General features: G+C 46.4%; 1 protein-coding gene across 1 annotated transcript in view; it reads right to left on the bottom strand.

Moving 5' to 3' along the window:
- LOC147123346 (uncharacterized) overlaps positions 1 to 22,705 on the bottom strand; it is a 100,252-nt gene that overhangs the window by 2,563 nt on the left and 74,984 nt on the right. Inside the window, exon 7 of the mRNA XM_085971323.1 lies at positions 11,523 to 11,706. Coding sequence (XP_085827449.1) covers positions 11,523 to 11,706 — 184 coding nt within the window. The remainder of the gene's footprint in view (positions 1 to 11,522; positions 11,707 to 22,705) is intronic.

Genomic DNA, 22,705 nt, shown 5'->3' with positions numbered 1-22,705 from the left:
GCCTTTTCTGCCTGTAATCTGCTAACAAGCGCCTTCAGTTGCTGAACATCTTGCTCCACCAGATTAGAGCACGCACCTTCAGAAACCGAATCAGCTTTGATTCGTTTGGCCTCCTTGCGCAGACGGTTTGTGTGCTCCTGCTCCCTTTTCTCCCTCAGCTGTTTCTGTTGTCTTTCCAGATTCTCCCACTCTGTATCAAAGAACGTTTTCATTGCTTTTATCTCTTGCTCGAGACGGCAACTCAATTGTTCTAATTGCTGTTGTAATTTGAAATGGAGTTGAGTTCGAGCCCGGTGTTCCTCAGTCTGTAAACTGGACAGACTCAGAATTCTCTGCCAAACTATGTTGTTGTTGTTCAGTGGAATTCTGTTCTGAAACTTTGTTCTCCTTTGAAGCATCAGTATTTATGCACTCCGTTTTTCCAACCTTAGTCAGCAAGTCCATTTTAGACTTGTCTTTCGCACCTGGGCTGGTCTTGTCGTCATCCGTTTCAGAGTCTGAGCTGATTGTCTTCACCGAGTTCTCACTCGTTATTGCTTTTAGGTAGCGCCATTCCATGTTTATTTCCCTGATCCACTCCCGTCCCAGAAGTGGTGGACCTCCCTCAGGTAGTACATATAAGTCCATTCCTTGGTGTTCTTTGCCCCTGTCTCTCACCTTGACTTGTATCTTTCCCATGGGGTATACTTTATGCCCCGTGTATGTCTGCAATACGATCTTGGTATCGCTCAAGGGTATATGTGAGAATAGCCGGTTGTAATCCCTTCGATTTATGACTGATAGTGCTGATCCTGTGTCCAATTCCATTTTCACTTGGACTCCGGCTACTTTTAGTGTGACCCAGATAGTTTGTAGGTCAGCTTCCTTACTCACATTGTAAATTCTCAGACTACCCAGTTCCTGGCCGTTCGGGTCTGAATCCGAATTCTGTTCATCTGAACTCTTCTCAGCCACCTTGTGTACCTTGCTGTACTTTTCCTGCGGTGACTTTTTTCTGTTGTTGGTCTTCTTTCCTGACCGGCATACTTTAGCTATGTGACCAAGCTTGCCACATTTTCTACATTCCTGGTTTTTAAACCAGCATTGGTTCTGGTCGTGTGTTGTCTTCCCACAACGATAACATTTTGTTGTACCCGAAGTCATTTGATCCACGCTGAGTACCGCTGCCTTCAGCTGCATTTCCGCAGTGCCTCTCGCGGCTGCTTCGTGTGATGCTGCAATAAGGACAGCCTTGTCAAGTGTAAGATCGTTCTCTTCGAGCAGTCGCTTTTGTGTTCCTTCCTTCGACAACCCGCACACGAACTTGTCTCTCAATGCCTCTGTCAGATTTTCCCCAAACTGGCAGTATTTCGCTAGTCTACGCAGTTCGACCAAGTATTCCGCGTTGCTTTCCTCTTTCCGTTGCGTTCTCGCATAAAATTTGAATCGTTCCGCCAACATCAGCGGTGTGGGGTTCAAATGATCCTTCAGGACAGCAACAATATCAGCGAAAGTCTGATCCGCCGGTTTAGCTGGTGATAGAAGATGCTTCAATAGCCCGTATGTCTTCGCCCCCATTGCGTTTAATAAGGTGAGAGCTTTATCATCATCTGCTATTTTATTGGCCTCACAATATATCTCGATGCGTTCTACGTACGTGGCCCAATCTTCCACGTCGGAATCGAAGTTGTTGATGTTACCATGCTTAGGCATCTTCACTATCTTTTTGAGAAACCACAACGAATTTGTTTGTTACTTTTTTTTCCAAAAATGGCGGTTTCCCGCGCTTGTCTTCTTCCCCACCCACTTTCAAAATGGCGGTTTCCCGCTTCTGTCTTCTTCCCCGCCTACTGGCGGCTTCCCGCGTTTCTTCCCCTGGCGGGAGGGGTAAGCTTTCCTTCGGGCGACGACCGCTGGCTTTCGGAGTTCGCAGCCTGCGCGCCGGCTTCAGTGCGTTCCTTGTTCCCTTTTCTCGGCCGGCAACCGGCGCTGGGGACAACCCGTTGGCGGCGAACAGTTCCAGCCGCTGGGCGGAATCTCGCTCGGTCTCCCTCGCTCGGTCCCGTTCCCCCTTCACTCGGGCTCTGTCTCTCCCTCAGTGGCTTCCAATCGCGCCTCCCAGCCCTCTCGCAGTCCGGTCCTTTCCTCCCCCGGCTGCGGCTGAGTTCTCTGCGGTTTTATTTATTTTTATATCTTCCCGCGCCTTACGATCCCGGTCGCAGCGCCTCATGGCCTCGGTAGCTGCCCGGCCTTTTTCGCCGGCCGCGGTCTAGCTGTCTCACGATGCTGTTGCGTCTCCCAGCCCGCTTGTAGCCCGGTCTCTCACACCGGCTGCGTTCCCGCTTGTAGCCCGGTCTCTCACACCGGCTGCGTTCCCGCTTGTACCGCGGCTTCCGTGCCCTACGCTGCCCCAGTCTCAGCGCCTCTGGGCCCGACTTCTGTCCGGCTCCTTTCCCCCGACCGTGGTCGAGTTCACCGCCCTTATCCTCCATTTCTTTTTATTTTCCCCCTACTCACAGTCAACGTGGCCGACTTGCTTCTCTTGGCTGATCGGCTCACTCACCGCCGTGGCAGAAGGGACAATAACAGCCTGTTGCTGATGGAAGGCTTCGTGTCTGAATCCTTCCTTCTTCCTTGCTCTGCAGACTCGAGTATTCTCTCAGCAGAACGACGAGGGCGGGTGCCTCTTCTCGACGCTCGTTAACTGCTTCGGGTGTGTCGCTGCCGCAGGGTAAGATCGAACCCGTCGCCACTGTAAAGTCTGTGGGTTATATGGTGAATTAATACACAGACTACAAGAGTAACTTTAACAGGACTTTACTATTCGAAGGTCAGGGCGAATCTGCCCAATAAATCCTTACACAGCACTTATATACCGGTGTGGTCACTCCCAGTATTACAGTATACAGCAGCCAAGATAAAGTAGTGCAACACCTAAAATAGTTCTCTTAAAGGTGGACGGTTACATACGATAGTTCTCTTAAAGGTAGAACGGTTACATACACTACAGGTATTTACTAAGCAAAGTCTGGGGGGGGGGGTTCTAACGGATAAACACAATATACAGGCTTATATAGCCCGAGTGGCAATTACCGGCATTACAGCACACCTGGGGCTCTTAAAGGCACATACACCACAATTCCTCCCCTTTTAGTTAACCAGTACATCATATTTTAAGTAATTATTAATTACATGTTATAAGCAAAATAATATACATGGCTGTAGTTAATTAATTATAAGTTAGTCTCTCAGGAGGCTTCCTGACTCGGTCCGGATAACGCCTCGGGGGTGTAGTAGTTTCTGGTGGTGTAGTAGGTTCTTCTGGCGGTGTAGTAGGTTCTTCTGGCAAGGCTGATTCGGCTTGAATGCCAGTGTCGGGTTCATCGGGTTCCAGTATCACCGGATCGGAGGTAGATATGGGTATCTCTACTTCATCATTAGATGTATAGAGTTGTGGTGTAGGTTGTCCCTTTTTGGATGACTTTATGATTTGGTCAGCAATGGCGCCTTATTATGCTTTCTCCGATGTCCACGGTATACATCAGTGGTCCTAGTCGTGTGCAGATAGTTCCAGGCTGCCATTTCTCGGTACGGTAGTCCCGGGCCAAAACTTGTTGACCTATCTGGAAGGTTCTAGTTGGCCTTTCATTCATGCCTTGAAACTGCCGGTTCTCCACGTCCCTTCTGATGTTGGGCTTGACCAAATCCAGCCGGCATCTTAGGTTTCTATTGAAGAACATCATGGCGGGAGTTTGGTTGGTAACCATATGTGTTGCATTCCTGTATGCGAATAAGAAGTTATCCACCTTGTGCTGAAGTTTTATGTCTTCATTACCCATGGCCTTTATGGCCTTCTTGAAGGTCTGGACAAACCTTTCAGCCAATCCATTGGTGGCGGGATGGTATGGGGCGGACGTGTAGTGCTTAACCCCATTGTTTTTTTTAAGAACTTTCTGAATTCTTCGGACACAAATTGCGGTCCATTATCAGAGCAGATCTGTTCCGGCAGCCCATTCCTGGCAAATATGGTCCTTAATACTGTGATGGTTTTTTCCGTGGTGGTGGAGGACATCTTTATTACCTCCGGCCACTTGGAGTGTGCATCAACCGCGATTAAGAACATTGAGTCCATAAATGGACCAGCAAAGTCGATGTGTACCCTTTGCCATGGAGATGAGGGCCACTCCCATGGATGTAGAGGGGCTTGTGGTGGAGCGTTTTGGACCTTCTGGCATCCTAGGCAGCTCTTGGTCATTTCTTCGATGTCTCCATCGATACCTGGCCACCATACAAACGCCCTAGCTAGGTTCTTCATTTTCACTCCACCCAGATGCCCCTCGTGAAGCTCCTTTAGCACTTTATCCTGGAGTTTGGGTGGAATCACCACTCTGGATCCACACATCAAGGTTCCTCGGCACACTGACAGCTGTTTTCTTTGTGAGAATGCTGGCAACAGTGGTTCGCCATGTGCTGGCCATCCCTTCACTGTTAAATCGTAGACCCGTGAGAGAGTCGGGTCATTTCTCGTCTCCCTTTCTATGGCAGAATTTGTCACTGGTAGACATTCCACTATGGTAGAGTGGAACATCTCTACTGGGTCTACTGTAGGTGCCTCTTCTACCGTTGGCAACGGTAGACGCGATAAACCGTCAGCATTCCCATGCTGATTTGACCCTTTGTATTCTATGTTGTATTGGTGTGCCCCTAGAAAAAGGGACCACCTTTGTAGCCTTTGCGCTGTCATAATGGGAACACCTTTTTTAGGGTTGAATATGGAGATGAGGGGTTGATGGTCAGTCAACAAGGTAAATTTTTGTCCGTGTAAGTAATGGTTGAATTTCTTCACTCCCCATACCAGGCTGAGTGCTTCCCTGTCGATTTGGGCATAATTACGCTCAGCTGAGTTTAATGAGCATGACGCAAAAGCTATCGGCCGTTCTGAGCCATCAGGGAATTTATGGGATAATACTGCTCCTATGCCATAAGGGGATGCATCGCACGCCAGTCTGATTGGCAGTGATGGGTTGTAATGAGCCAAAACTTCTTCGGATGTGATTAAGCCTTTGCATTTATGGAAGGCACGTTTACAGTCTTCGTTCCATTTCCAAATCACTCCTGTTTGTAGAAGTTCATTAAGAGGGTGTAGAAGAGTTGACAAGTTTGGTAAAAATTTATGATAGTAATTTATTAATCCCAGGAACGACCTTAATTGTGAAACATTTTCAGGTGTTGGGGCTTTTATAACCGCTTCAATTTTTTCAGGTGACTTATGCAACCCTTCATTATTAATTATGTGGCCACAATATGATATCTGATTTTGGAAAAATTCGCACTTGGGGTGATTCGCTCGTAGGCCCCGTTCTTTCAGCCTAGTGAGCACCTGCTCCAAATTGGCAAGGTGCTCGTTGTCATTTTCTCCTGTTACAAGGATGTCGTCTAGGTAGCATTGAGTCCCCGGAATCCCTTGCAGGACTTGCTCCATAGCTCTTTGCCAGATAGCTGGAGCTGATGCTACTCCAAAAACCAGTCGATTGTACTGGTACAGGCCTTTGTGTGTGTTTATCGTGAGATACTTTTTAGAGGCCTCCTCAACCTCCATCTGTAGATATGCCTGTGCCAAGTCAATTTTGGTGAAACGTTTCCCTCCGGATAGTGAGGCAAAAATATCTTCTATCCTCGGAACAGGATACTGTACTGTGTGAAGGACCGGGTTTACAGTCACCTTGAAGTCACCACAGATGCGAATTTTTCTGTTCTTCAGATTTATCTTTATTCAATGCTTTTTTCATGACTGGAACGATGGTTGTTGCCCATTTGCTCCAATCTATTTTGGATAATACGCCTGCTTTTTCCAAATTCTCCAGCTCTGCCTCGACTGCTGGACGTATTGCGTATGGCACCGGTCTTGTCTTAAAAAATTTGGGAATTGCTGCATCTTCCACTTTTATTGAGGCGGTGATGCCTTTCAAGGTTCCTAGTTTCTCTTGAAACACTTCTTTGGCGTTGGCCAAGATGTCTTTTAATCGTTCAGGTATGATGTCATCATTGTTTTTTTCCTTACTGGTCACCGTCAGTGCCTGAATGGAGTGCCAGTCTAAACGTATCTTCCTGATCCATTCATGTCCCAACAACGGTGGACTACCATCTTGTAGAATGTATAAATACAAATTTTGTATTTCTTTGCCGTTGTATACAACAGGCACCCTTATTTTTCCTTTGGGGTATACTTTCTGCCCCGTATATGTTTTTAAGGTAATGGATGTGTCTTTGAGGTATATGTGAAAATAGCCTCTCGTAATCCCGTTGATTTATTACGGTTAGAGCTGATCCTGTATCTAGCTCCATTTTAACTGGGGACCCTGCTATTGTGAGGGTAACCCAAATGGTTTGGTAATCATCTTTGGCAAGTACATTATGTAATTTGAGACAGCTGAGTCTCTTGCTTTCGAAGTCGCTATCGCTCTTCTGGTCTTCGGAGCTACTGTCCGTCATCATTTGTACCTTCCTGTACTTTTCTTTATCGATTTTTCTTTTTCTGTCAGTGGATTTATTTTGTCCAGATCGGCATACCCATGCAATGTGTCCAATCTTCCCGCATTGCCTGCATGCTTTGTCCTTGAACCAGCAGTCCCTCTGGTTATGGGTGGATCTGCCGCAGCGATAACATCTGTCGAAACCCTGTGTCATTTCATGGGTGCTGAAGTCCTGTGTCTTTTGTTGTATCTCTGCAGCTCCTTTTGCTGCTGCTTCGTATGATACAGCCATACTGAAAGCTTTGTCCAATGTTAAATCTTTTTCAGAAAGCAGTCTTTTTTGTGTTCCTTCACTTAGAGACAAATTCGTTTGCGGTCTCTTAAGATAATCTGATAGTCCTGCCCCGAATTGGCAGTACTTTGATAGCTTTCTTAATTCGGTTAGGTAATCAGCATTACTTTCATTCTTGTGTTGATTTCTCTTGAAGAACTTGAATCGTTCCGCTATCAGCAGCGGTGTTGGGCTTAAGTGCTCCTGCAGGGTATCAACAATTTCTTTAAAATTCTTGTCCTTTGGTTTGGCTGGAGTGATTAAATTTCGTTAACAGCCCGTATGTCTTTGCGCCCATTAAGTTCAGAAGTACTGAAGCTTTTTTTTCATCTTCTATTCCATTTGTAGTACAATATACCTCTACTCTTTCCACGTATGTGGTCCAATCCTCTATTTCGCTATCAAAAGCATCAATATTGCCAGACTTAGGCATTTCAGAAAAGGTATGGCGCTTCCCGCACTTTTTTTTTCTTTTCTGTAGCAAAGATATGGCGCTTCCCGCGCTTTCCCGCCGCTGCTGCCGATAACAACGCTGTTTACTGCGGTCTCCGTTCTCTTTTTTTTTTTAATTTACTGTTGGAGACTCGTTCCCGCCGGAGGTCTGAACGCTAACCTGCTTGCCGCGTCGGCCGTCTCCCGAGTGCTCACTCCCAGTCCGTTATTGCTTGCCTCTGATTTCGCTGCCTGTCTCAGCTGTAGAGCCAGCCGCTGGAGCCCCAGCCTGACGCCCAGGAAGGATTAGCACAGTACCTGCCACCAGCTTGGCCAGCTGGTGAAACCACAGCTTCTCACTTCCTTGAGTCTTCTGGACGCCCGAGGAATCGATGTCCTTGAGGTGCTGCCGAATTGCAGGTAAGTCCGTTTCCACTTCGTCGCCACTGTAGTGTCTGTGTGTTGATAAAGACACTGAAGACAGGAGTTGGTTCATAGGTATTTACTAAGCAAAGTCTGGGGGGGGTTCTAACGGATATACACAATATACAGGCTTATATAGCCCGAGTGGCAATTACCGGCATTACAACACACCTGGGGCTCTTAAAGGCACATACACCACAGATTGGGTATTGAGATTGTAGTTTTTCCAATTTCCATCTACTTTATACATCTGCACTATATCAAAAGGATAATGTACTACAGATGCAAACATTTTCTCACCATTAAAACAATGTCAAGTGTAGTGTCATAAATTATAACAGAAGTAATACGCTGCTACAGTACAAGTGAGTGTAGTTCAAGCCTCACTAAAATTCCTAATATATATATTTATTAAAAAATTATGAAAGCTTTTGGAAAGGCTCTTTTCATTAGGGAAGGTTAAGAGATTTAAGAGAAGTTCAAATTTATCAAGGATTTTGCTAAAGTAAATAGGGCCAAACTATCTTCACTTGTTAGTGAGTCGATAACTAGAGGGCATAAATTTAAGATCATCATCAAAAGAAGGGAGAAGTTAATTTCTTTTACACAAAGCATTTTAGAAGCAGTAGTGGAAGCGCAATACAGAAGATGGGTTTTAATAGGTAAGTGGACAAATATTTGAAAAACTATCATTTAAAAAGGGTATGGGGAAAGGGCAAAATAATGGAACTAAGTAACTAGCTCTTTCAGAAAGCTGGTACAGGCACAATGGACTGAATAAACTCATTCTGTTTGGGAAAATTCTATGGCCTAGAAATTGGGCCACTTACTGCCACCCGTTTGTGCTGCTATCTTGGTGAAAATGGGGGCTGCCATTCTAGCACTCTTCTCTAGCGCGGGACTCAGCAGCCAACATTTTGGTCTGGACATGTAAATAAAGAGGGTGACATCAGTTGGCACACAATGCCGACTTAACGTCACTTCAGCAAACTTCGACCGTAGTGCTGAGCTCACCACTGGGTCCTAAGCTCACTCAAAAAACAAAGCGTTCAGCAGACTGAAAGAGAAGCCGTCTGCACCTCTTAGAGGGACACACACATCTTTCAGGTAAGTTTGCATTTAAGCTTTAGGAGTGGATTTTTTTGATTTTATTGAAGTGGTGGCTTGGTGCAATACATGCTAAAAAAAAATTTTAGTGTGCAAGGAGTGCTGCTGGAAGCTTGCAAGACCTCGGATGGTAAAGGAAGGCCTCTGCGAAGACAGAAAATGCTGGAAATACTCAGTAGGCCAGGCAGCATCCGTGGAGAGAGAAAGAGTTCATGTCTCAGGTCGAGATGCTGCCTGACCCGCCGAGTATTTCCAGCATCTTATGCTTCTATTTCAGATTTACAGCATCCGCTCACAGAGGGAAGAGAATGAAAAGGAGGAAGACTGCAACCCAGACACAGCCCTTTTCTGGCTGGTATATCCAGGATGGAATCATCCACCTGTGGTACCAGTGACCACAACCCCAATTCCCCTTTCAACATTTGTCATACTTACCTTCCCTCTGTTACTGACCATCACAGTGTCCTCTTGGCCACAATGCTGAAATAAAAGCCACCACAAAGCAATCTTTCCAATCCAACTTTATACATCTATCCATCCAATATGACATCAAGAAATCAACTCATCACCCTTAGTGACTGTCTTGTGTGTGGCTTTGCCAATCCTACTGATGTCACGCAGTGCTACCCCAGTGGCTGCAGCATGGCTGGTGGAAGGCTGCTAACTTTCAGTGGGGGACACTGCAAATGGCCTTGCTGGTCGACCTTGAGGAGCTGGTGGCTGGGAGTGTGAAATCGAGTGATGGTGTTTCTTCTTCACTCTCCTCTCCCTCCTTTTGGTCACCCACTGGCTGGGCAGGCTGCATTTCTTGGGTGTGTGAAAAGAAGGCAGCACAAGGGTGGTGTTGTGTCGAGGGGAGGGCAGGAAAGCAAGAGGTGCATGCGAGTAGGAGGATAGAGTGTTTGAAGACCAGGACCTCAAACCCGGCATTAAGCTCATGGTCTACAGAGCAGCAGTGATACCCGCCCTCCTGTATGCCTCAGAGTCATGGACCATGTACAGCAGGCACCTCAAAGCACTGGAGCGGTACCACCAACGCTGCCTCCGCAAGAACCTGCAAATCCATTGGCAGGATAGGCGCACCAACGTCAGTGTTCTTGCTCAGGCCAACATCCCCAGCATCGAAGCTTTGACCACGCTCGATCAGCTCCGATGGACGGGTCACATTGTCCACATGCCCGTTACGAGACTCCCAAAACTAGCGCTCTACTCGGAGCTCCGGCACGGCAAGAGTGCCCCAGGTGGGTAGAGGAAACGCTTCAAGGACACCCTCAAAGCCTCCTTCAAAAAGTGTAACATCCCCACTGACACCTGGGAATCCCTGGCCAAGACCGCATAAAGTGGAGGAGAAGCATCCGGTAAGGCGCCGAACACCTAGAGTCTCTTCGCCGGGAGCAAGCGGAAGCCAAGCGCAGGCAGCGCAAGGAGTGCACGTCAACCAAGCACCCCACCCACCCGCCCCTTCAACCACCGTCTGCCCCACCTGTGAGAGACTGTAGGTCCCGCATTGGACTAATCAGTCACCTGCAAACTCATTTTTAATGTGGAAGCAAGTCATCCTCGGTTCCGAGGAACTGCCTAAGAAGAAGAAGAACGGATGAGGATACCAGGATCTTGTATTCTTTCAGCCCCGCTGCTGGCCAAGGGCTCAGCCATGCCCTTGCCAAGAACGGCCTGCACCGCCTCCTCCAAGGGGGTGAAGTGAAGCTAAGAATTTGGTACAGCTTGTTTGTAGTTGAGTGATTTGGGGGTGTGGGGGGCAGTTGTGCATTGAGAAGTGTGTGAGGCTAGTGGTGCAGTTGGTAGGAGATGGCTTTTGAAGATACATTCACTGACCTTGACCACTGGTCTGAGGTCATGAAGCTTCTTTGGGCACTGGAGCCAGGTGATGGGGCGACAGAGCTGGCAGTGACGGCCTCGGTAATGTGGTTCCACATCATTCTTTCTGGAGGGCCTCCTGGCCCCTGTGGGTAGAGGACCTCTCTTGCAGTGTTGACCCCCTGCACAAAGCTGGAGTGCTGCGTGCAAGACCCTGGGTGCCCCTTCCCTGGCTTCCTGAGCCATTTGTGTGAGTGCTGAAGCACTTTTCCCCTTTTTTTTTTTAGGTGTGGAAGGGGATTCAGCTTTAAGAGCTGAAGTCTCCCATTTGGGAATTTTTTTTAATGTTAATTGCCTTCTGAAAAAAAATTGAGTTGTAAGGGCTATAAACTGCCTATTTTTACATGAAGGCATTGCCTCTTTAACAGACCAAATGCTTTCTGAAATGTCAGCCTCGCTTTCAGAGCAGGCTGTTCCAGTTGCAATGAAACGTCAGCCTCGCTACATTGGGGCCTCCTGCCGGGACCAACGCCACCAGGGCGGCATTGCACGGTGAGTTTAGCACTGAGCTAGTGTTAATTAGTCCCAAGCCCCAATTTTTCAGTCCTGCCAGCGCCACCATTTTTGGCAGCTGTTAGCACCCACCAGTGATGACACTGGCAGCTTTTGTGCCGGTCATGAATTTCTAGGCCTATGATTCTATGAACGGCTACTAATGAAATCCAAGTTCTTTTCCTTTTCTAATAGACCGCTATTTTTAAATCAGCCCCATCTACCTCTACATTCCCTCAGGGTCATATGGTGACAGACACAATACAGAGCCTATCACATTGGTTCCTGTAAAATATGCTATAAGGGAAACAAAATCAGTTGGTGGATATGAGGGATATCTTCAGCTGTTATAACATTATTATAAATTGTGAAAGAATAGCTTTTTTAAATAAAGAAAATAAATGTACCTGTTATGGATGCGGAGTGGGAAACTTTGATTAAACTCATCCGATGTCCTGATTTACATTTCTTGAGTCCTTGAACAATTTTTACTGATTCAAAATGGTTAATGACAACAGTGGAGAGACTGGGAGCTGTTTCTGTATCAATCAACCATTGGCAATTACGGAACATCACATATCCATCCTTCCCCTGTAGAAACACAATATGTTGTTTTCATTGCAAAATTATTGCCAGTAAGCCGGAGTAAAATCTATGGGGGTAAATTCCCAGAAGGTTCTCCCAGCTGTCCATTGTTTTCCTGGGGTTCCCATGACTCTTCTGCTAAAGTTACGGCAGACGACCTGCGGAAATTCACCCCCATATATCTATCTACTTATATATTAAAAAATGGTGAGTGGTTTCAGGATTCCAAATGTACTATGCCAGCAGATGGCACTGTGAATGTAACATTACATGACAAATTGAAAACATTGGGTCATACCTAATGTTATATGACATCCCCAATGGGAACCTTTTATCTTTATCCATCTTTTAAAAAAAATAGCGATTGTAACTTCCCAGGAGCCATTGAATTGAGCAGAGATTATTGCAATCAGCATTTGTGTTCCAATTTTGGTATCAGTTTATTTTAAAAAGTTGGAAAGTACCTAAAGTAAGTACGATTTGCATAAACAAGATGCAAGAATCTTTATAAGGGGAGTGTGCACGGGAGTGGTAATGTTAAACCTAAGATTGCGCATGGGAAAGTAGGAATCACACTGAAGCAACATGGAAAAAGGAGAACATGCAAAACTCTGGAAGTCATGGAATGGAAGACTGCAAGTCAGAATAGGCTCTGTGCTCTAGACATGCAAGAACCAGATTGTCTGTGAAAATACCAGAATAGAATTTCAGGGATAAACCAGCCCAGCCAGCATCCTTCCTCCCTCTCCTGCTTAACCGCCTCCCTGCCCCACTGAGGTTAAAAATGTCTGAGCAGCAATATCCCCTCCCTTACTGTTACTGACAACAGATGTCTGGCAACCTGCAGCACACAAGACTGCTCGTTTTGTTTGTTCCCCGTCACTTCAAAAGTCTGCATTCATAGGAGACTTGCTTCAAGTTAAAATGGAAATCTGATCATGCTCTGGAAATGAGTACTCGCTCCTCCAGCTAATGCTGGAATTGGGAGTTGCTGCAATTTCCTTCAGAGCACACTGAGCCTGGTGAAGGAGGGGTTATTGTCCTCACTCCCCCCTCCCCTGAGAACAGATGTGCAACCAGGTATATGTGAGAAATGCTTCCCTCAACCCCTGTCCCACTAAAATCAAATTTGAGGCTGGGATGATACTTTGAAATCCAACTACTGAGATAGTTTGCTGGGCTTCCTCCCTCACCCCTGCTGTCCCCTATCCGTCTCACTTCTTCTCCCCATCTTTACGTGCCTCTTCCCCTCCCTTCCTTTTCTCTCCCCTCCACTCAACTCCTCTCCGCTCCCTTCCCCCTCAACTCTACTGCCCCACCCTGTCCTCCTTCCCTTCGTCTCCCCCACTTCCTGTCCTCTCCATTCCCTTCCTGCTCTGCCTCCTCCAGCCTAGGTCTAATTATTCGCCGCCCTCTAACCCTGCTTGACAGTTGGTCTTGTGTCCCTGTGTGCGTTGCAAAAGTTATAATCTAAAAGCTTAAGGTCGATCATACTTCAGATGTCACATTTCAAAGTGTCATAACTATATTAAAAGTGAAAAACGCAGTCATTTCATATGGGCTTCCTCCAATCTGGAGGTGGAAATTCACTGTGAATTTAACCCACCCCAGGGTGTCCAGCGGGAACGGGGCGGTTGCACCAATTCACCTTCGAAACAGTGCCACCACATCTCCACTCCCTTCCCACCGGGCCCTTTTTTCCCCCCCCAAAAGGCAGCCGAGGCGCCCATTTGACTCAGGCAGGAGCCTCTTGAACATATTTAAATCGCCCCTGATGGTATTTAACCGCCGACTGAGCATCCACCCTGCTCAGTAAAATGTGTTGAAAAAGCAGAAGCCCTAAAAGGTACATTATAAAAAATTTTAAGTTATGTGGCCTCCAAGCCACCCGATCTTTACCTGCCAGTAGTCGGCCAGCTGCCTCTTTACACCCATTTCAGGCGTGCAGCTGGCTGGCAAGATGTAAATGAGGCCCATGAGTTAAAATAGCCTGGGCTTCAAATTGAAGCAGTTGGCGGGGATGCTCACCCTGCCCCCCGGAATCCTAGTCCCAGTGAAAATACCCCCTGCCTGCAAGTTGCATTGAGTTTAAGCAGACTTTGGTAAGTGGCATAAAAAGTCTTTTAAATGCATTTACTGAATTTTAGTGAGTAAAAAAAGTGAATTATTTGAAGTTTAATTTTTTTTTTTTATAAATAGAGTAAATTAAGCTGTTGGGGAGTTTAAACCGGAAGTAGAGTCCGGGTATAAAAAGGGGTGGGCTTAGTGCGGTAGCGCTGAGTGCGGTCGCATTGAGTGCAAGTAGAGTTTGGTAAGTGGCAGAGTTCGGGCAAGTGGGAGGTGAGGGGGTGCTTTTTGCTCTGTTTTGCTTCCCTCTCTCAGGCTAATCGAACACTGCGGAAGCGGAGCAGCGAGACAATTCAACCGGACAGGTCCCCCAGACAGCATTCACGAGGGAGGTTGGTGATCAGCTGGTTGGTAGCTCCTCTTCCTTCTCTTCTATACCTTTAAGTTGGTAAGTCCTATTAAATAGTGGTGTAATATTATCATCTATATCGGGGCAGAGGGTCTTCATAACTAATAAGAAATTTAATTAATTACACAGATATGGGTGAACAGGTGGTGTGTCACTGTTGCGAAATATGGGAGCTGGTGGACCCCATTGAGGCTCACGGTGATTACATTTGCGATAAGTGTTTGCTGTTAGAGGAACTCAAGCTCCATGTTAAAGAGCTTGAGACCAAGCTTCAGACACTGCGACACATCAGGGAGGGGGAGAAGTTCCTGGACTCTATGTTTCAGGAGATGGTCACACCTATGAAGTTAATTACTGCAGATGTAGTCCGTGGTCAGGGACAGGACAGTGTGACTACGAGTGAGGAAGGTACAGGGATCCAGGGTGTAGTGTTGAAGGAGCCGCAGCCCTTGCTCTTGTCAAGCAGGAGAGGTTCTTACTCCCTGTGAGGGCGGGAACGGGGATTGCAGGGAGGATGAGCAACCTGGCCACAGCACCGTGGTACAGGGGGCCATTCAAGTGGAGGGAGTAAAAAGAAATGTTGCAGTGGTAGGGGATAGTATCATTAGGGGGATAGATAGGGTTCTCTGCAGTCAAGAGCGGGAGTCCCGAAGGCTGTGTTGCCTGCCCGGTGCCAGGGTTAAGGACATCTCTTCTGGGCTGGAAAGAAACTTGGCGTGGGAGGGGGAGGATCCAGTTGTCGTGGTCCATGTTGGTACAAACGACGTAGATAGGACAAGGAAGAAGGTTCTGTTAAAGGAGTATGAGCAGCTAGGGGTCAAATTAAAAAACAGAACCTCAAGGGTAATAATCTCTGGATTATTACCTGAGCCACGAGCGAATTTGGCTAGGATAAATAAAATTAAAGAGTTAAATGCGTGGCTCAAAGACTGGTGTGGGAGAAATGGGTTTTGCTTCTTGGGACACTGGCACCAGTACTGGGACAGGAGGGAGCTGTTCCGTTGGGACGGACTCCACTTGGCCAGTGCTGGGACTAGAGTCCTGGCGAATCATATAACTAGGGCTATAGAGAGGGCTTTAAACTAATTAGTGGGGGGGGGAGGTTTCTAGAGAACAAATAACAGAAATGACAACGGAGAAGGTCATAGACTTAGGTAGCAGTGGGGAAATTAAAAAACAGAACGTGTCAGGAAGGGACAGAAGGTATGGAGTAAAAGGTAAAGTAGTAAAAGGGGAAAAAACAGGAACTAAGTGTCACAAAACATATTTGAAAGTTCTTTATCTGAATGCACGTAGCATTCATAACAAAATGAATGAGTTAACGGCACAAATAACTACATATGGGTATGATCTTGTGGCCATTACAGAAACATGGCTGCAGGGTGACCATGACTGGGAATTAAACATACCAGGTTATTTAACAATCAGGAAGGACAGGCAGGAAGGGAGGGGAGGTGGGGTGGCTATGTTAATAAAGGAAGGAATCACTATAATAGAGAAATGATATTGGGTCAAAGGAGCAGGATAGTGAAACAGTTTGGGTGGAGATAAGGAATAATAAGGGGAAAAAAACACTAGTGGGCGTAGTCTATAGGTCTCCGAACAGTTGCAACTCTGTTGGACGGAGTATTAATCAGGAAATAGTTGAGGCTTGTAATAAGGGAACAGCTATAATTATGGGGGATTTTAACTATCACATTAACTGGACAAATCAAATTGGGCAGAGCAGCCTTGAGGATGAGTTCATTGAGTGTATTAGGGATGGGTTTCTTGAACAGCATGTAACTGAACCAACCAGGGGGCAAGCAACCTTAGATTTGGTCCTGTGTAGTGAGACAGGATTAATTAAAAATGTCCTAGTAAAGGATCCCCTTGGAATGAGTGACCATAACATGGTTGAATTCCATATTCAAGTAGAGGGTGAGAAGTTTGGATCTCAAACAAGCGTGCTGAGCTTGAATAAAGGAGACTATGAAGGTATGAGAGCGGAATTGATTAGAGTGGACTGGGAAAATAGATTAAAGGGTAAGACGGTACATGATCAGTGGTGTACATTTAAGGAGTTATTTTACAACTTCCAAAAAATATATATTCCACTGAGGAAAAAAGGGTGTAAAAGAAAAGATAGCCATCCGTGGCTAAGTAAAGTAATTAAGGATAGTATCCGACTAAAAACAAGGGCATATAAGGTAGCCAAATCTAGTGGGAGGATAGAAGATTGGGAAGTCTTTAAAAGACAGCAAAAAATAACTAAAAGATTGATTAAGAAAAGGGAAGATAGATTATGAAAGTAAATTAGCAAAAAATATAAAAACAGATAGCAAAAGTTTCTATAGTTATATAAAAAGAAAAAGGGTGGCTAAAGTAAATGTTGGTCCCTTAGAGGATGAGACCGGGAAATTAATGGTGGGAAACATGGAGATGGCAAAAACGCTGAACAAATATTTTGTATCAGTCTTTACGGTAGAGGACACTAAGAATATCCCAACACTGGACAAACAGGGGGCTCTAGGGGGAGAGGAGCTAAATACGATTAAAATCACTAAGGAAGTGGTACTTGGTAAAATAATGGGACTCAAGCCGGATAAATCCCCTGGACCTGATGGCTTACATCCTAGGGTCTTGAGGGAAGTGGCGGTAGAGATTGTGGATGCATTGGTAATAATTTTCCAAAACTTCCCTGGACTCAGCAAAGGTCCTGGCAGATTGGAAAACTGCTAATGTAACACCCTTATTTAAAAAGGGTAGTAGGCAGAAGGCTGGAAACTATAGACCTGTTAGCCTAACATCTGTGGTTGTTAAAATGTTAGAGTCCATTATTAAGGAGACAGTAACGGGACATTTGGATAAACATAATTTAATAGGGCAAACTCAGCATGGTTTCATGAAAGGGAAGTCATGTTTGACAAATTTGCTTGAGTTCTTTGAGGAAGTAACATACAGGGTGGATAAAGGAGAACCAGTGGACATAGTGGCTAGAAATTCACTATGGCCCCGCCAGCTGGCTAGCGCCCAAAAGTTAGCCCTGGGCGCGGAGCCATTTGCGACCGTCAGATATTCACGTTTTGCGCCCCAAGTCGGAACCGGGCGCTATTCCAGGGTGTGCCCGCCCCCGCTTGGGGCGCTGAAACTGAATTTCAGCGCTCTAGGCGCTGCTGCGCCACCCGCTGCGGAGCGGCAGGCTGCGGTACTGCAGGCCTCCTCCTTCTCTTAAGGTGGAGGTGCCTGCAACGGGGAGATCGCCGCTGGATAGTGCCGGCAAATTAGCCCGGCACCACGGAGAAGTGCCGGGTTCGCGGAAAGCAGCCGGCAATGCCGCGGGGGGGGGGGGGTGGTGTGGAGGAGTCCGGGGAAGGAGATGCGGGCAGGCGGCCGCCGAAAAAGCGGCCGGCCGCACCTCCACCTTAAAGCGCCCCACTGAGGCTACAGTACGGCCCCGTTTTCTGGTCGCTGTTTGCGGCCGCTGCGGAAGAGGCGGCCGCAACTAAATATGGGGATCGGGCCGGAACCGGGGCACTGCGCACACCGATGACGTCATCGGTGCCGGCGCAGCGCTAACGGCTACCGCCGCCATTACCGCTGCGCTGAATATCAGCGCAAACTCCTGTATTGGCGCAGAAGCCCTCTTTAGGCGGTAACTGGGCGCAAAGCTGGCAGCGCCTTACTGAATTTCTAGGCCAGTGTATTTAGACTTCCAAAAGGCATTTGACAAGGTGCCACACAAAGATTATTGCTCAAGATAAAAAATCACGGGATTGGGGGTAATATTCTGGCGTGGGTGGAGGATTGGCTCTCTAACAGAAAGCAGAGAGTTGGGATAAATGGTTCATTCTCAGATTGGCAACCAGTAACTAGTGGTGTTCCGCAGGGGTCAGTGCTGGGTCCCCAACTCTTTACAATCTATATTAACGATTTGGAGGAGGGGACCGAGTGTAACATATCAAAGTTTGCAGATGATACAAAGATGGGAGGGAAAGTAGTGAGTGAGGAGGACATAAAAAACCTGCAAAGGGACATAGACAGGCTAAGTAAGTGGGCAGAGATTTGGCAGATGGAATACAATACTGGAAAGTGTGAGGTTATGCACTTTGGCAGGAAAAATCACAGACCAAGTTATTATCTTAATGGCAAGAAACTGGAAAGTACTGTAGTACAAAGGGATCTGGGGGTCTTGGTGCACGAAACTCAAAACGTTAGTATGCAGGTGCAGCAAGTGATCAAGAAGGCCAATGGAATGTTGGCTTTTATTGCTAGGGGGATAGAATATAAAAACAGGGAGGTATTGTATTGCTGCAGTTATACAAGGTATTGGTGAGACCGCACCTGGAATACTGCATACAGTTTTGGTGTCCATACTTAGGAAAAACATATTTGGTCTCGAGTCAGTACAAAGAAGGTTCACTAGGTTAATCCCGGGGATGAGGGGGTGGTCATATGAGGAGAGGTTGAGTAGATTGGGACTCTACTCATTGGAGTTCAGAAGAATGAGAGGCGATCTTATTGAAACATGTAAGATTGTGAAGGGGCTTGATCGGGTGGATGCGGTGAGGATGTTCCCAATGATGGGTGAAACTAGAACTAGGGGGCATAATCTTAGAATAAGGGGCTGCTCTTTCAAAACTGAGAGGAGGAGAAACTTCTTCACTCAGAGGGTGGTAGGTTTGTGGAATTTGCTGCCCCAGAAAGCTGTGGAAGCTACATCATTAAATAAATTTAAAACAGAAATAGATAGTTTCCTAGAAGTTATGGGAATTAAGGGTTATGGGGAGCGGGCAGGAAATTGGACATGGGTCTAGGTTCAGAATGGTCGTGGCCCTGTGGGTAGTGGAGCGGGCTCAGGGGCCGTGTAGCCTGGTTCTGCTCCTACTTCTTGTGTTCTAATTCTGTTAGATTTCAAGAGATGGTTTTATTCCTGTTCCTGGCTGGGGTGGAGATCGCCTTTACAGAAGGTAAGTACTGTAGAAAATATAGGGACAGAGTGATCTCCTGGACGAGTTTCAATCGCCTAGGTGGGTCGGAGAGGAATTTCCCAGAATTTTTCTCCCAAATTGGCCATTGGGTTTTTTATCTGGTTTTTCGCCTCTCCCGGGAGATCACATGGGTTCGGGTGGATGGAGAGTGATAGAAGATTTGAGGTTAGGATCAGATCAGCCATGATCTTATTGAATGGTGGAGCAGGCTCGAGGGGCCGATTGGCCTACTCCTGCTCTTATTTCTTATGTTCTTATAAACAACTGCCAAATGACAAACTTCCCTAATGTACAGTAATTAACCTCGAATTGACCTCAGGATGTCTTGTTTACAATTAGACTTTGTGACCATAGAGAAACTGATAAACATAGCTGTGTCTTAGCAGCAGAGTAATGTACCGTACATTACATGCTATAATGCTTCTATTCTTATTAGAGCATCATTCAACTTTTCCTGAACAATGCCATAAAGAATCCACTAGTAAGCATTAAAATCATAACTCGTTTTTTTTAAATCAACTACTTAATCTACACAGCATTGCTTACAAACATAGAATTGCAGGGCCAAAATTCCTCAATCCTGATCTGCCGCAACTGTATTAGTTGCCTGCAGCCCACTAGCGATGCACACTTCTGCCATCCAAGTGTCCAGTTCAGGGAGGGGTAATTTTATTTTAATAATTCTGGGAAGCACCCACACCAGTATGGATGTATCTTGGGCGTAAGGAGGGAGAGGGTGACTTAGGTGCCTTAAGGGTGAGCAGCCTGGCTTGAAAGACCACTGATAGCTGTTAATTGGCCCCTTTTTCTAAAGGAAATAATGTGATCCAGTCATGTCAGGGATCTTTCAAGCCATGACCCGAGCCTGGAGCTCCCTGCGAGCCTCACATATGCCAATCCATGAACCTGAACACCAGTAACTTGCTAGCATCTAGATCGCTTAGCACACAGGATAGGAAAGCTGCAGGAAATCCAGCAGGTTATTACATCCTCCCAGCCCAGTTTCCTTTGATATGTCAGGCTATCATTGGGCCAAACAGAGTAACATCTGCCCACCCCAGATGCCAGCGGAAATACTCGTTACGCTTTGGTGTAGAAACCCAGTGGGCTAGAAGTTCAATGGCTATGTGTCCATTTTTCAGGCACAAAACATGCACCTAAGTCTTCAATATGACAGGCAGGGTGAGCTTGCTCATTATGAACTGGAAGTGCGATGCCCACCATATTGGTATAGGTAAAAAAAAGGCATCCAGGGCCCATGCCTGAAACAGGCGCTAGACTCTTAGGTCTCAAATAGGAGGCCTAACACTGTTTGAGGGCCCCTGTGTAAAATTGTGCAACCCTGAACGAAACCAGTGCCGGGCTAGCTGCATTCAGGATAACCAGGTTTACTCACGACTAAACCTTAGGCTGCCACCAAAATGTGGAGCCAGTGGATACAGGAGTCCTTCTCCCAGCTCCACTGCAGTATCGTAGACCATTGCTAGACTCCCGGTCACCACCACCACGACACCCCACCACCAGAACACTACCTCCCTCTCTTGGTTGCCTCCCCTGCCTACCTGAGTGTTGCTGCCAGCGATGCAGCGGTCCAAAATTCAAAGCCTCTTCACTGGTGAGCTGTCTTGGGACACCCAGGTGTCCACAGCTCACCGGTTTCATTTATGAGGGCGGAGACCCAATATTGGTTGCATTTTGCCCTTATGTTGAAGACAGTTGCTCTCATCACTCCTATGGCAGTCAGCTCTTGCACTCAAGTCTGGTTCAGGGCTGTGATGAGGTCTGGTGCCGAGTGGTACTGGTAGAAACTGAACTGAGCGTTGCTAAGCAGGTTATTCGTGAGTAGGTGTCATTTAATGGCACTATTGATGATTCCTTCCATCACTTTATTGAGGAGGCCAATAGGGCAGTAAATGGCTGGGTTAGATGATTCAGTTTTATGTGGATGAGACATACCTGAGCATTTTTCCACATTGTCCAGTGTTATAACTGTACTGAAATAGTGCAGCTTGATTTTGCTAGTCTTGAAGAACAGTTCATTTAAAAGGGATAATGCACTTACACCTATCATCCTGGGATGCATGTGCTCATATTGCGGGGGGGGGGGGGGCGCGGTGCACGAACAGAAGTGTCCATATCACTCACAACCCTTTAAGATTATGTTCTCTCAAAAGAAAATGGTTGCCTATAACCAGTAACACAAAACTGTAACTAGTGGAAGGAAGAACAATACTGAAAACTTTGAGTCTGCATGAAGAAAAAGTTCTGCAGTTAATAGGCAGGAGAGACTATGGGAGGCAATGAGATGGCAAGAGAAGGTTGGACATGCTTCGTATGCTTTCTCCAAGTTTTACAATGCCCTTACACTCACCACTATTTTTTAGGGCAAATGTCAGTGTATGCACAGATAAACAAGCTATTTTGTTTTTCACAAAGGAGATGCCTCAGAGAAAGAGCCATTCCACGGCCACCTGGACCCTTCCAGATCTGGAGCTCCTGCCACATCCTCACCAATTCGGTCATGGCACCTCGCCTACAGCAGTACCAGCCCAGAGACACCCATTTGAGAGGAAGTATTTAGCGAGTCAGAAAGGTTTTCATTAGATGAAGCACTGAGCACTAGTGAGCATAAGTACCTGGAAGTGGAAGACAGGAAACGTGCCATTCATCCATAGGGTTGAGAAACAACTGCCCTCAGCTGAGGAGCCTAGAAATCTAGATCTCGGGTGCCCAATCTTCAAAAGAACAATGATTAAGAAGCACCAATCTCATGTGCATGTAGTGAAGATCTTTTCCAGGCATTTGACTGATGATGAAAAAGTGGGAAGAGTCCACTATATGCAGCTGAAACGCACTGCAGGAAGTTTCTCAGGACATGCAGAACACCTTGGAGTGACAGGAGATTTCTGCAGCAACAAGGCAGAGATACAACATTGTTTAACAGACAGGAAACAAAGAATTAGGGTAGATGGTGTTGGCTGAATTGGAGAAGGGTTGGAAGTGGTGTACCTCATGGGTTAAGATCTGGGCCGACTTTTAGTCTTGGTATAAACAAATTATTGTACTAGGGCATAGCAAGCACAACCTTGAAATATGCTGGTGAATCAAAATTAGGAGGTTTTGCTAAAAAGGAAGAGAATTGTAATAAACTTAAAGACACAGATTTGATAGCACAAGCAATTTAATGTGCAGAAGTGTGATGTAATACATTTTGGCAGAAGAAAAAAACTAGGATTTGGAGTATATACATTCAATAGGAAGATACTGAAGATGAACAGAGAGACCTAGAGGGTGACATATATAATTACCTGAAAGTGCAGCTATATAAAGCCATAAAAATAATAGCATTTTGGGTTTTATAAACAGGGGTACAGGGTAAAGAAGGCTTGATAAATTTGTGCAAAGCATTGTGGGGTACAAATTTGGTTGCTTTGCTCCCCAAGAGGGTGCTAACGGGGCGCAAAGCAACTAGCACCTGGGCGCGGCGCCTCCCACGAAATTCAACGGGAGGCTAGTAACGGTGGTAACCGTTAGCGCCACGCTGTGCCGCCGGCGATGA

The sequence above is a fragment of the Somniosus microcephalus genome, chromosome 2, assembly GCF_052327205.1.
Source record: "Somniosus microcephalus isolate GS21.2 chromosome 2, FLI_Smic_1.0, whole genome shotgun sequence".
NCBI classification, from domain to species: Eukaryota; Metazoa; Chordata; class Chondrichthyes; order Squaliformes; family Somniosidae; genus Somniosus; species Somniosus microcephalus.
This window is presented reverse-complemented; position numbering and strand designations above follow the sequence as displayed.